At 29.9% G+C, this 15,594-nt stretch overlaps 1 protein-coding gene across 2 annotated transcripts in view; it reads right to left on the reverse strand.

Annotated features, from left to right (window-relative positions):
- The window catches only part of fid (fire dancer), a 159,136-nt gene that overhangs the window by 9,217 nt on the left and 134,325 nt on the right, over nt 1-15,594 (reverse strand). For both annotated transcript variants that reach the window (XM_067049557.1, XM_067049555.1), the window contains exons 4-8: nt 13,116-13,219; nt 10,389-10,580; nt 7,352-7,515; nt 5,842-5,956; nt 2,344-4,105 (exon numbers count right to left, since the gene is read on the reverse strand). In XM_067049557.1, coding sequence (XP_066905658.1) covers nt 2,344-4,105; nt 5,842-5,956; nt 7,352-7,515; nt 10,389-10,580; nt 13,116-13,219 — 2,337 coding nt within the window. The remainder of the gene's footprint in view (nt 1-2,343; nt 4,106-5,841; nt 5,957-7,351; nt 7,516-10,388; nt 10,581-13,115; nt 13,220-15,594) is intronic.

Consider the following 15,594-nt stretch of genomic DNA (forward strand, 5'->3'; position numbering starts at 1 on the left):
CTAAAGTACAAGTTACTATTGTACAAGTCTGTGTAATTGGATTAAGATAAATCTACAAGACTAATAATATTAGTTTGTACTTTATTATGAAACAGGGCCCAGATGACAACATCTATTAGTCGGTGCCGAAATATCACATAAAAATGATAGACATAAATGAAATTTATCAGTTACAGTTTTCACTATTAGGAAATTGTGGAGGCTACTACAATTTATAAGCTAGACCAATACAATATGAATTCATCTCTAGTGATAAAACTAATAATTCAAATAACAATTTTACAATTAGTGAAGAAAGTTCCACGGATTCAAACAATAAAACAAATTTTGGAAAGAACTTTTTTTTATCCAACATGTACTGAAAGCTTATCTCACCAAAACCTGAAAACAAATGTTTACTGTTTTTGACAAAATGCATGTAAAGGGTGCATATATAAAAAAAAAAGAACAAAATCGTTTTAGAATCCAATTTCCTATCAAGATCTGTCATCATAATTCAAGTTTCCTTGATTTGCCCTGATGATAAATTAGAGGCCTTATAAGAAATAGACATCTAGAATAGACAACATAGAAACAAATTTGTTCTTTATGGCTTTTTTTAAACTTATGTATGAAAAAAAACAAAAAACAGTAATAAGTAGTAAGCAGCTTTAGGAGATTTTCTCTTCGTCTCAAATTAAAAAAATGGCCAATATGAACTTGTCTTAAAATCTAATTTAATATCAGAACCTGTAAGAAAAAAAAAATTCTATTCCATTGAAAATTTTAGAGTTAGATTTCCTGGAAAAGAACTGGATAAGGTTGATAATCAACAATATCCTCAAAAGATAGAAGATAGATAGAACACTTACCAAGTTATGAACAAGTAGAAATTAAAAACTGAAAATCTTAGAGCTTAGGAGGACTAATCCTGTATACTAGGACAGTCTTTATATGAAAAATAAAAATAAAATAGATTTGTGTTGTTGTTGGCATGGATTATGAAAACAGATTTTTTTATTAAAAAAATTATCGAGCCATTAAAATGGTTATCGAGTAAAGAGGTATATAGGCAGGGGCTGTTGGTGTAATTGGCACTGAACCACTGAGTTTTCAAGGTTTTTTGCATTTTGCTCATATTGGGGAATAATGTCTATATTTTCCTAGTATTTTATCTGTTTTGTTTATACTTTTGTCTACTTTCTGTTAACCCTTTGTTGTTGTTATTGCTGTATGTTGCTCCGCACCTATACCCAATTTTGTTTTGTTCTGGCCTCCTCACAATGATAAGACCAGTACACTCCTAGTGTGACATCTTTTTTTTCCTCAATTGAGCATTTTGTTCACCTGGACACCTCCTGCATTACTTATTTTAAATCATGAACCGAGGCAAGAAGATCTTGGATCTTTTATGAAATTTGGATTCTTCAGCCCCTGATGGAAGAGCTAAAATTTACAATTTCAATTTCAAATTTCATTAAAAGTAATCGTAAAGATTTTTGTTATCATCACATCCAATTATATAAAAGAGAAATATTACAAATTGTCGGCCATGAGATAAATGCTCATGGGACACCTCTTAGAGGACAAAAAAGTTGGACACTCCTGCCGGGTTAAAACTATATTTTTATTGATTGATAAATAGATAGGTCTCACTTTTACATTAAAAAAAATTAAATAAAGAAATAATGCTTTTTGAATAGACAGTACTCCCTTTAGGTTAAATATTTTCCATTTGATTTGAAGTAGATTGGAGGTTTACAGATGTGATTGAGAAGGTGGTCACCATAACATTTTTGTAATAAATAGGTAAATTACAAAAAAAAAAAAGTTTTGACAAAATATAAATATATAGTATACCTAATGGTAATCTAAATTACAAAATATATTTCAGTCACATTTAAAAAAAAAGCAGTTAGTAATCCACTTGTTAGGTGCAAAAAATACTGAATACAAAACTACTGTAATATTTTAATCTAATGAAAAATAATTCTCCTAAATGACATTAAAAACTGTTTTATGAATCATTTTAGTCTGAATAATTCCTACTGAATAAAATTATTGCCAATATGTTTGATATGATAGGATATATCTATTAAAGTCTGTCATTAAAATTTCCTTTTTTCTTTCCGTTATGTTAATCATTGTGATATTTTATTGGATAGTTTTGTTCTAAAATGGAGTAATTTATGATTAAAGTTTCATTTGAACAAAACAAAAATTTTGACTGAAAATAAAAACCCTAATAACATAAGTTGTTCAAATCAATAAAAAAACAAAAATGAATTTGAATATAAGTATTTTTACAATAGTAGTATATATTTTGATATACTAATCATTTTTGAATTAAATATAATTACTCACAGACTTTTTGGCGAACAATTTCTTGCACTATTTTCAAATTTTCATCTAGGGGTTCCTCTTCTTTTTCTTGTGTTATTATTTCCTCTTTAGCCAATGGTCCTACCTCAACTGAAGCGAACACAGGTTTCTCTGGTGATGTTGGAGATGTCCCAGGTGATAATGTGGGTTTTAAATCTTCATAAGATTTGAAATCTTCATTTGATTTAGATGATTCTGAAATGTTATATGAACTTTTTGTCTTTGGTATGGCTCCAGTGCTTATTTGAGGAGGAGGACTGGATTCTTTTTCTGGCAACTTATGGTCTCCAGTAGGAGATGTAGGTGTAAGATGAGGGATTTTATAGGTTGGTGGTAATGATTTACTTGATGCAACAATTGTTTTGCAAACCTGTGGTGAGTTTGTAGCTGAAGAAGGAGTGAATTTTAATGAGCCTCTTGAAGTTGGTGATGTTAGCAAACCTGGCTGAAAAGTTCTGGGAGGAGTTGGTTGAGGAAAGTACTTCATTTTAGGAGATGAAGGAGTTGGAGAATTAATTAGTTGGTTTGGATGTTTTAGCTTTGGTGAAGAGGGATGAGAGGGTAGCCCAAATGACATTTGTGTTGAGTTTTTCATCTTTGGTGAAATTGGTGGAGGATATTTAATTTTGGGTGAAGTAGGTTGAGGAGAACCTGGAGTTGATTGTAGTGTTGGTGAAGTAGTAGATGAAGGTTGGTCCAATTGATCTGCTTTAGGAATAAAAATGACTGAGGCAAAGCTGTCTTCTGAATCAACACTAGTATCACTCTGTAAACTGCTATCTTTTGAAGAATCAGAACCATCTTCTCGAGAATGGCGTCTTTCACCTGGTTGATCCTTTTTACCCTCAATAATGAATGTTTTAAACTCTACTGGAATAGGAGGAGGTGGTGGTGGAGGGGGAGGAGGGGCTGGCTGAGGAGATGATGCATTTAAATCACCACTTGCCCAACCTTGAAGTATACGAACAAAGCCATTTTTTAATGATGCTCCAGAAACTTTCTCTATACCAGTTGTTGAACTCTTAAATTTATTAGTTAGGCCATTTTTCAATAACTGAAGTCTTTTAGCTGTAGATGCTGAAAAAAATGTGTCTCTTATAGAATCAAGAGTTTTATTTCTGTTAAATATAAGTTCTTCATTTAATGATGCTTGCTTTTGTATATTCTGCCTGACTTTTTCTTTTTCTCTCAATCTTTCTGCTGACATCAATTCTTCATTCATTGAACTCTGTTTGAAAACATTCCCTTTTTTATTCAATCCAAATGCAGAAATTTTAAATTCAGGTAATGATTTAATAAGATCTTTCATGTCTGTAGCTTCATCACGTTCTTCACTTTCGACATCTTCATCACACATGGATTGTTTTTGCTTCACTAATTTAGGTTTATTTTCATTTTCATCATTTTTCACATTATTTTGATTATTTCCTTCGAGTGTTGGAAAGCTAGACTGAGATCGAACTATCGATTTGTGTTCATTAGTGATAATGTCACTTAAACTTTTTGATTTATGGTTTAAAGTTACATCTGTTGAAGTTTGTGGTACAGATTTTACTGGGGGTGGTTTCTCGAATGATAAAGCTCCATCTCCTTCTAGATGCCTCAACTCAATAGGTAAATCTTGTATATCTTCACAGCCTTCTGGATCATATCTTCTTGGTGGTGGATCTTTAGTTGCACAAGAAGTCCAGGAGTCAAGAAACCAAGGTCTTGCAGTGGGGCTTCTTTTGACTCCAGTTAATTTCTGAAAATAAATTAATGAATATATTGTAAGTAAATCTTATATTTTATTTTGATTTTATAATTACTTTGCATGTGCCATAATCTAATATTCATTAAAATAAATACTTTTTTGGCAACTAACAAATACAAAATAGTTAGATTATTTTTATTAAAATGATCAAAATATAAAAGTTTGTTAAAGTAATTTTTATTTATGAATCTGTTTTTATAATTATAAATTATTTAATACAGACATATTTCAATTGTAAATTTCATGCAAAAGATTCATTGAAGAACACATTTCAAAATAAGAAAATAATAACTAGGTAAATAATAAGGAGTTCTTTAAATTTTTAGTAATATTTATATGGTTAGATTAAACCTTAAATGCGATAACAAATTCCATTTAGCCTATGGTCCAGTTCTCTACAGTAAAGGAGAAAGCTGAAATTTTTTGTTTTTTTAGCATCAAATTTTTTGTTGAATAGGGGAAAATAACCAAAAAACTATTTAAGTTAAGCAATTTTAAATACACTTCGTATTCATAAAAATATATATATCGTATTAATTTATATATATAAATTAAAAATAAGTTAATTATTATGAAAGAAACACACTAAAAAATATTTTAAAAATCTAGCAATTTTTGCAATGCTTTTTATTTCATTACTAGCAACATTAATTATTTTTCTTGTTTTAAATCAATCTGTAAATTTAATAAATTGTTTTGTTTTGTTTTTTATAAAAAAAACACATTTTAAGAAGAATTTTATTTTTCATAGTTACATTAAATATTTTATTTTACATATTACTTTAAAATAAGAGAGTATTTAAGTAATTTGAAATTATTTTGGCTCAAAACAAAGGCACTTCAAGCAAACATAATTTCACTCTTAACAGATTGGACACTCTTTATAACAGATTGGAAACAACCACCTCAAAAGTGAAGAGCACAATGTATTTTTTTAACATTTGATGAATAATCTCAGTTTTCATAATTTATAATTTTATCTTCTAATAATGTTGAAGTATTAATAACAATATACATGTCTATTACAAAAAAATTCAAAGAATAGTTGAATATTACTATTAATTGGAAAAGAAGATTAAGAATATTGGTTATTAATTGCAAATACTCTTAACTATTATAGTATAGTATGTAATCCACCCATATAATATGGCGTACAGTGGGTCTGCTAAAATTATGCCATACCCTATATCTTGTACTGATTTTTATAAAATATGAAATTGATTTGTGAATGAAAACAAAACTAAAGAATGTTTATTAACTAACTATGCCTCCCAGATTACTGTTTCATTAAGTTTCGGTATATCCACAAACATAAGCAGAGCTGTCACTTTTTGTTCCGAATTTAGTTGGTCATATTTTCATTAACTTCCATAAAGATAAACATTAATTTTAATTTCATTTCTGTCTAAAGGATTCTGATAAGTAGGATGTAAAAAGCATTATAATAGTTATCTGATTGACACTGATAGACTAACTATGTGGTTATAGTCTTGTACTTTGAGGACTAGAGAATCAGCAACCTTTTGTGGACAGTTCCTTGCTATTATTACTTTATAGCTCTTTATTTACATCATAATTTTAATTCTTCTGTAGTCATTATTTTAGTATTTCATATTAAATGCTTCAATGTTTCTTGAATGTTAGTAAAACGATTTTGCGTTTTTTTATGATATAATTCTGAGTAAATTTTACATTTATTTAAAAAAAAACAATATTACATAACTTACTTTAAAAGCTCGCCTTACAAAACTGTAACAGCTTTCATTTGGGCTAGATAGTGATGAACTACTTGGTGATGGTATTATCTCTTTATGTTTTGTCTTATGCTTTGCAACAGCTGGTCTGAAATAATAAAAAATCAATTGTCCTAAATTAATTATTATGAAAGAAAAAATTTAAATTAGATGAATACTTCGCATAGGTTAAAGCAAAAGTATGAAAAAATTATGTATTAATTACATATACTGTGCAAACTATTTAACACCAACATAAAGCATAAGCAAATTAGCTTTCTATGTTATATAATTTTAATTGTTAGATTTTAATGGTTAAAGTAATTTTTATTTATTTTTTTTGGAAATTATTTAAATAATAACATGATTTGTCATTATTATTTAATTTAAAAATTTTATTCAGTAATAAACCTGATTAGTAAACTAGATCCCATTTAGCACTGGTTCGATCAGATTCTTATCAATAATAAATGATCCACAGTCTTGCTGGGATTACTGTAAACTTGAATTTAAATATTTAATATTGTGTTTTAATAAAACAAATGTTCATTTTTCTTCATTTTAGATTGTTTTAACTTGTACCCAAGAAAGCTGTATAGATATTGACTGGGAGTGAATGAAACCTATGTCTATTAGGAACTGAACCCATGATTGGAATCTATTATAACCCATGTCTAACCAACGATAAATTAACAGTCAAGTTTTTTGCTTTCTTTACTGTTGATTCATAATTTTCAATCTGATCTGCTATTTATTGCCAGATATGCCAACATCAATAGATATCCATTGAATACCAGATCTCACCAAACATTGTGAATAGTCATCCTTGACTTGATATAGTAATTGAACAGTTTCATTAAAGACTAAGAAATGAATATTAAGTAAAAGAGTAAAATTTACATGAAGATGAAAAATAAGAAACAAATCATTTATCGAAAGGAAAAGATGTATGGGGGTGCGGTCAGTAGAGTAATAATAGATAGAAATAAGTGAAATTTATTTTATTTGCGTCAAATTTCCACCCTGATAAAGGCCTGAAAACAAGAAATATTTTTATACAATGTTTCTCATTGTATCATGTATATCTTTTACTTTCCCACAATCCTCATTATATTAATTTCAATGTTTTCTTTAATTAAATAGAGCACTGAGTGATTTACAATTATTTATTTTTTTCTTATATGTTCAATGTTTTTTATCTTTTTGTATAAATTCTTACCTTTGCAATATCATATTTTATCTTCTTTTAGTATCATTTGTTATCTTTTTAATTAGTTATTTCCCTACTTTATGGTTTTTATATCGTTTTTTGTTTTCAGCACTAATAAAGGCCTGAAATTTTGGCCAAAACGTCAGCACAAAAAAAATATTTCACTTATTTGTGTTTACTATAACTCTAGTAATCACATCTCCAACCATCTTTTCTTCTCATTAAATCTACCATCAACAATAATATACCATCAACAATCCCTTACAAATCATTTATTGTTAACTAATTCAAAACCTGGTTGAAGGTGCTGAATCACTTTCTGAAGTATGGGTACATGCTGTGTAAAGGTGTTGATGTGTTTCTTCTTCACTTGTTGTTGTGGTTGGAGTCAATTCAACAGATGGTGAACTATAGGCTTGAGGACGGTGCCATGGAACTAAGACATCTTGAGATTCAAACTAGAACAAAAAGTAGTTTATATATCTTTAAGTTGATGATTTTTCAAAGTAAAAATAAACAAAGTATAGCTTACCACCAGAGAATTATTAAATAATCAGAATTATTTACAGTAACAACATTAAATTTTACAATCATTCATAACTAAATCATAGTTGCAGACAAAGATAAATTGTCAGGTTTTTATAAAATTATTGGCAAATTTTGTAAATCTGTATGAAATAATCATATTTGGAGTTATATTTAGCAATAATATGCAGATCTGAGACTTGTATTTTTATATTCTCATAAATCAATCACTGCCAAGACAATAATTCTAATACTATTGATAGAAATGAAAGAACTGATATGATTTCCTATTGAAGACATCATTTCATAAGTAAAACATCAAATGTTATCTTAGAATCCAAACATGAAAGACAAATATATACAGCGTATATCATTTTGTGTTCATGGCTACTCAATGAAAATGGTTATATTTATCTAGTTCACCAAATTGCTAAATGATTTTTAATTATTTCATTTTAATAGTAAATGTTGTAAAAACATTAATTTCTATAAAAGGTGAAATGGTTGCCAGTATTAGAGGATATGTATACCACAGGGCTCTGAGATAAGAACCGAGGAGTTCAAAGAATATTTCTGAACACACCTTGGTATTTATACAATTTGACAGGAGCGGGCATTTATGAAGAGAACTACAATACTTTTTTTTTTATTGTAACCAAAAAAAGGATTGATGATTGTAACCAAGATGATTAAGTGAAATTTATTGAGCATCCCAAGGATTGCTATTGCATTTGTAATGGCATTGAATCAATATTAAATTAAAACCATATATTACAACTTTGGGCAATTATTCATTGGGTCAAGTATAACTTCCATTAAAATGTTAGTAATAAATAATACACTAACATTGGCTGTAGAACTAGATTAATTATAAATGCAAGAGGATCAGACATTCCATATGCTGCACAAAGCTATATAATTTATAAATTTATAATATTGAATTTTTATAGATGAGTCTGCCAAGTATAGATAGGGGGAATAAAAAATGGCGGCTGTTTCAAAACCTTAATAAAGCATTGATTTTTCATTCGGAGCTCGATATCTTAAAAACTACCAACAACACTAGAAAATCCAAGAGAACATTAGTTAAAGAAGAGTAAATTTGCTAAATTATCTTTGTAGGAGTAGTAGTTGTTCGTATAAAATGTAGGATTTTTGAAAAATATATATCTAGGTCCATAAGACGCACATATGTCTACCATCACTCAAAATAAAAGAAATTTAACTTACTATAAAGTAGTTTATGACACTTATCTTCGTAGGAGAAGTAGTTTTTATAATATTCACATATGAATATAAATTTGGCAAATGAAAATTTGTCAAAACAACTATAAATCAATTTATTTTCATTTAAGTTTTTCTTTCGAATTTCATTTAAACTATTACTCCTACGAAGATAAACCTCGTAAAATACTTTATAGCTCATTAAACTAGCTTTAATTTGAGTCCTACTAGACATCTGTAGGTCAAATGGTTTTTGAGATATAGATTTTTAAAAATAAATTCACTAATTACATATCTTTCACTACGTCCCATACAACGTTTATATGAAATGTTGCTTTTTAAAAAGCTATATCTCGAAAAATATTTAACGTAAATAACTCTATTAATAGTTTTCTTGTGTTGTTTCTACTTTTTGAGATATCGAGCACCGAATGAAAAATAATTTTTTTTTTATCGCTTAGAAACAGCCGCCAGTTTTTATTCCCCCTACCTACACTTGGCAGACTCATGAATTTTGACTAGTAATAATACATAGTTTTCATTAAAGTAATCAAAAATTAGGGTGAGATAACTGCCTTTTTCTCCTCTTGGGCTCTTGTACTATCAATGAACTAACAGTCGCATTAACTACTACGTTCAACTGTCTTATGTATATCCCTCGATAGTAAAATGTCACAAAACATTAACCTAATCAACCGTAATGGCGATGGGCGGGCCTAAAAACTAATTCACTTGTTCAGTTCAATCTACGAGGAATAAATTCACTGAGAAGTAACTGAATCCATTTTTTGGGGAGTACAAGGAAGTTGGAAAATGTTGGTGTCCTAATTTCTTTCTTATGCTGATCACTGTGTGGGAACAGTTTACGGAAGTAAATTTAGGTGTTTCCGCAGGCACGTCGTTTTGGGAAGGTTAGGGATTATGTTGGGAAATTTGAAAACCATCATAAATTGTGGTAAAACAATAAGTTGTAGAAACTTCCGTGCATTTCCTCACTCAATAATCCTAATATGTCCTACATTTTCCAAGTTTCGTGTTTTTATTACATAATAATTATCATTCTTAGTATTAATTGAATTATCAAAAATATTCCTAAGAAAAAAAAAGAGATAAACCAGGAGAATCAGTGGCCTCCTGAGCCTTGGGTCCCGAGGAAAGGTGCCCCTCTCTTACTTACCTTGCATTACATTTCTGTTCCTACGTCCCTGCCTGGTCCCACTTTATGCTGGGTGAGTGGGCCCCAAGAGATTTCTTCACCCCTCATTATACATCTAATTTGATAAAAAAAAAAAAGTGGCAGCCAGAGTGATACCAGGACTAAATAGGCAATAAGAAAAAATAGAAATAGTTGAGATAGCACCACCCCCTTACTAAATGAGCTACTCCATACCTTTACCATAATTAAATACTATTAAAAATACATTTAAAAAAAACTGTAATAATATAACCTCTCTGATAATGATTTTTGTTGATTCAATCGTACAATAATATTAATAAGCGAAATTTAGAAACACAAAAGATAATTATTTTAATACCTTTAAAGGTCTTAAGAATTTGAAATAAATATGTATTTATGCTATACCTTCCTATGCCTTTGCTCCATTGCCCAAACAGATATGACCAGCCGCCCTCCAATCCTCAATATCCTCGCAAGTTCCTTCAGAGCAGTTATTCTTCTTTCAGTTGTAGCGAAATGATGAACAACTGCTATGGAAAGCACAGCATCGAAGCTTTCGTCACGGAAAGGTAGGGCAAGATTGTCACAGACCATCACCTATAATAGAATTTTAAAATCTAATCATATCATCATTATTTAATATTATATCATAAGTAGTTCGGTAAAAAAAAAGAAATAAAAACAGTATAATAGCATTGGAGGTATAATATTTGTAAATATAGTTCACAAGGTCTCGCTTGCCTAGGAGCTCACTTATTTAAGTAACTATTCCTCAGTAAAACTAGAACATTAAATAATTATTATTAAATGAAATTTTATTAAAAATATAATTAACACGCAAAATATATTTAATTCATTCACGCGCATATAAAACATATATTTTTTTACAGTCGGTGGTACTGAACTCGAAAAACATTTGGCGCAGTTATAGTGTCCTTTTTCACTCGTAGGGGCCAAGGAAACCGGGAGGGGACAAGACAGCCTCATGTTACTGCGACCCATGAATTCAATAGTGCAGCGGCAGGCCACCCATAACTCGATAACAGGTCCCTTTGGGGCCAATTTTGCCCCTTCCCACCGACGTACAATCAAATACTCGGTTCGAGGGCAGTGACAAATCGGCCTTGATCCACGGTTTACTGCTGCATAGGATCAGTTGGGTCTATGTTTTTTGCTTAAGCAGAGAGCTATTGGTTGGTAAGGGACCATGCCTTCGAGTGGTAATTTTTACATCCTTAAAAACCACATGATTCCAGATTAAAATGTATCGGATATAGTATATATTAATCTGGATAGACTTGCGTCAGATGGGTATGAATCCATTAGAAAAGGATGGTGGATCGTACTTATCCGAGGGAGGGAATAATTGCTAGAAAAATTCAGATGAAGTGGCTACAGAGAGCGGTTACCCTATCCATCCCTACAACCTTTGGTTGTGTATTAACGTTCATAATAACACAGTCTGAAACAAACACGTTATAGATTCAAACAGAATTATTGCATCTCTTACTTATTTTATTAATCCTAGGATCAACATTACACATTACAAAAGATTGATCTACATGATTGTAATAAGGCCAATCTGGGCATATGGAGTTGAGCTTTGGGGCTCCACTAAACCTTCGAATTCCTCTCGTATTCAATCCATCGTAAAATCCTCAATGCTCCTTACTTTGTCACAAATAAAATCATACATAAAGACCTTAATGTTCCCTATGTAACCGATCTAGCCCGAACCAGATATCACTCCTTCCATTATAAAATCTCTAACCACTCAAACCCCCTAGTTTCTAATCTTGCATCCTCTTCCATTCCTGACAATCCTACGAGGGGCTTGAAAAGAAGATGGCCACGAGACCAGCTAATGTAAAATGTCATTAGAGTGCTACCAATGGGTAGTTTCTCTACACCCCTGTAACACTCCAATTTAACTTAGATCAGATTTACTAAATGTATTATAATGTACAGTTGTAAATAGAAATAAATAAATATTAAAAAATAAAAGGATCAACATTCTATCTTGGTCGTGAGAATAGGTGGCAAAATGGATATAAGGAGTTTATTAAAATGGATTTTAAAAATTGTAAGAAAGAGAAAAATGTAATTTATTATTCCATTGTTGTTATATGGCCGTTGAGTGACTCGAAAATTGGGGGATTATTGTCATAGGTTTTCACTTGAAAAAGAGTTTGTGCTGTCATTAGGGACCCCCGAGGTATTATGAAGGTTAAATTCGAATACCTGTTTTGTGCAAGCTAACATGTTTGAACTTGTTTATTTGTTCATACATACTCTCATTACACTTCTCCAACGAAGTATATAAAGAATGAATGAAAATAAATTTTGTGTTAGGTATGGATACTGTTCAAACTGGGTGTCAGTATATGGTCAATTCACTTACGCTTCTCAGGTAAACTCCCACAACAATGGTGCAAACCCTGTTAAGCAAGCCAGCTTACTGGATAAGCTTAACACTGAGCCGTGGAAACAGTAGTTTGAATCAACTTGAGGCTGGCTGGACACCTCTAGGCAACCTACGCTCTGGTATGTTAACCATGTTTGGACAAATACTGACCACTCGCACATTTTACTTATCACGAGGAAACATACAAAGTGGATTCTACTTATTCTTGACTAGATTTCCTGTAATCTAAGTTTAAGCACAAATATTCTAAAATTGATTGCTCCTATTTAACGAGGAACGTGCAGATCACTATTGTAAATAGAAATCGAACATGTGTAGAGTCTCTAAATAAAAAAGACTCATTGTAAATTTTTTGTAAAGAAGAAGCTCATGTTAAAAATATATGAAATTATTTTATCCTGAGAGTAACTGTAATTATGGGACATTAATTTATAATATTTAATTTATACAATGTATATATAATATGAGTGTTTCAATATATTATATTTAATGTAATCCAAGCTTGCAGATTATAATTGTAATAAAACTTTACTATACAGATATAGTGATCGGGATACATTACTGTAATTAGTATCAAGGAAATTGTTATAATTCAATAATTTCTGACAGGAATAGGAACTTGTGGAATGACAAAAATTTATTTAACAGAGAAATTCTATAAAATTAATGTTAATATAAGCTAAAATGATAATTAAACTACTGTTTACCTCATTTTTTTCTTCTCTAGCTGTCATCGCCAAACGACTGCAGCGATCTACTCCAAGTTTGAAAATCGAAGGATTGACATTCAGGTATTTCCCGCTTCCACAACCTAAATTGTAACATAACAAAAAAAATGTAACATACCGATCGTTTTCAAATGCTATTATTAATCAATTAATATGTTGTTATAAATACACATTTTATTTACTACATTAGAAGGTTCCTGAAAATTTACTAATTAATCAATAAAGATACTTTATCTTATATTTCCTGCTTATTCTTTATTCTAATTTTTAGGACTTCAACGTTTCTGGAATGCGCCTCATATTTAGTTAATTGTTAATATTCCAAGTCTACCGAAGGCACCAAATTAGCAACGAAATTTCCAATATCGTATTGTTTTTTTTCTAAAAACAAACAAATATAGGATATCATAGGCTAAATAACGATAATTTGGAGTATATAAGGTTAGCTATCGGGGATTAAAAAAACAATTAGCTAAGCGATATTTTTATAGATATACTGATCATGGTACAGTGCGATTTCCTGAAGATGGGGCACAACTCCAATGTGTTGAAACTCTAAAAATGTAATATCGAAAAAGGTCTTATAAAGAGGATAAATGAGAAAGAGTGTCGCAATTTTGTAAGAAAATCGAAAATATTTATATAATTCGAAATATATTGATACGAGAATATAAAGTTAAAACATTTTTATAAATCAACTTGGCATTTTGCATTAATTATGGAGTGTACACAATTTGCGTGTGTGCATAGAAGTTGACTGATAATTTAATATTTTATGTGCAGTATTTAATATTTTTTTTAATTTTCATTTACTATCTTCGGGAATGTAATCCCCTTCCCCCTAAAAAGAAATCATCCTTTGTATATAATCTTTGCAATTTCTTGACTTACAATAATAACCAGTTTATTGTTTAAATAAAATAAATTGTTCTTTCTATTACAATTAAATTAGAAATTATAATAGTAAATTGAAGGACAGAATCGATAAAAAAAACAAAACAATCTAGATTGATATATAAAATTCCTTGTTTAAATTATCCAGAAGTATCCCAACAAAACAGCACTAGTGCAGCATGCAATATAAAAAACCAGCATACATTCGATTTTGAAAACACTATAATTTTACATAAAGAAGACAATAAATTCAAAAAGAAAAATAATTGAATCCATTTACATGTCAGAAAATATTAATTATACAGTGAATTTCAAAACAGACACAATAAATCTGAAACAACACTATGCAGAGATTTTAAGTAAAATTAATTTATGAAAATGGGATAAAATTAATGTTGATAATTATAATTAACCTTGATATGAATTTTAATAATAAAATAAATAGGAAACAACCAAAATAAAGTTGAAATAAATAAATTAAATAAAATACTTCAGTGTTTGAAAGGTTACAAATATTGTCGTGATAAATTATAATAGTAAAAATTAAATGTGATTAAAAGTTTTAATTTTTAATTTAATATGAAGAATTGACAAAATAGGTAATTAGATATAAGTTAAGGATTGCTTATTAATAAATTTATATGATTCCTTGATGTTTTAATGTCTCATAGGGTAATTGTGGACTGAAATGACCTGGGAAGAATAGCCTGCATTAAATTGATGTGGTTCTAAAATTGTATTTAAGGTATGATAATTTATTAATAATATTGTTATTTCTTTAAAATTATTAAAAATCATATGTATAATAAAATGTATTTGTGATAGATTGTCCTTGAGGATGGCCGAATTGTCGGACTTATACAGAAATATAAATTGTTTTGAAACTAAAATTGGAATTCATACTTTTCAGCTAGGACCTCTTCAAAGTGTCACCCATTTAGTGGATTGTACAAGTTCCGAAATACACGTAAGGTCAGATGAAAAGGGAGGCCGAGGTAGAACCTTCCTGCTTGACAGAAATAATGTTTGTTGGGTTGGTTATGAGACATGGCGCCCGTTATCTTGGTATAAAACAAGACCCCTCGGGGGCGCTTTTTCTCAATTGCTGCCGAGTTTAAGCTTTCTACTTTTGCGCCCTGCCGGTTGAAATAAAATGTTTGGTTGTGCGGAAGAAACTAATAATAAAAAACACCTTTCCAATTCTAACAGATGTAACATATAACCTTTCAAGAATGGCCTTGGAAAGCTCTTCTGCTAAGAACGTTATGACAAATCCAGTTTTCAATTCAGGGCACCAAACTTATTAAAATTGCCTTATTTACATTAAAGTTAGGCGATGTTTAAGTACACAAGTGAGGTGATGAAGCAGTTGTGTTACAAACATATGAATTTAAGAACAATTCAATTTAATATTTATTTATTCCTATAGACTGATAAACCCAGTTTTTAACTTCTGTAAACTACTGATACTGATAGATTTATTTATTGATAGATATTACAATCTGCCACACAGTTGTGGGCAATAGGTAATATTGAAGAATGATCTCATACATACTAAAATAAA

This window comes from Halyomorpha halys, unplaced genomic scaffold (assembly GCF_000696795.3).
Source record: "Halyomorpha halys isolate HHAL.00 unplaced genomic scaffold, Hhal_1.1 Scaffold766.1, whole genome shotgun sequence".
Lineage (NCBI taxonomy): Eukaryota > Metazoa > Arthropoda > Insecta > Hemiptera > Pentatomidae > Halyomorpha > Halyomorpha halys.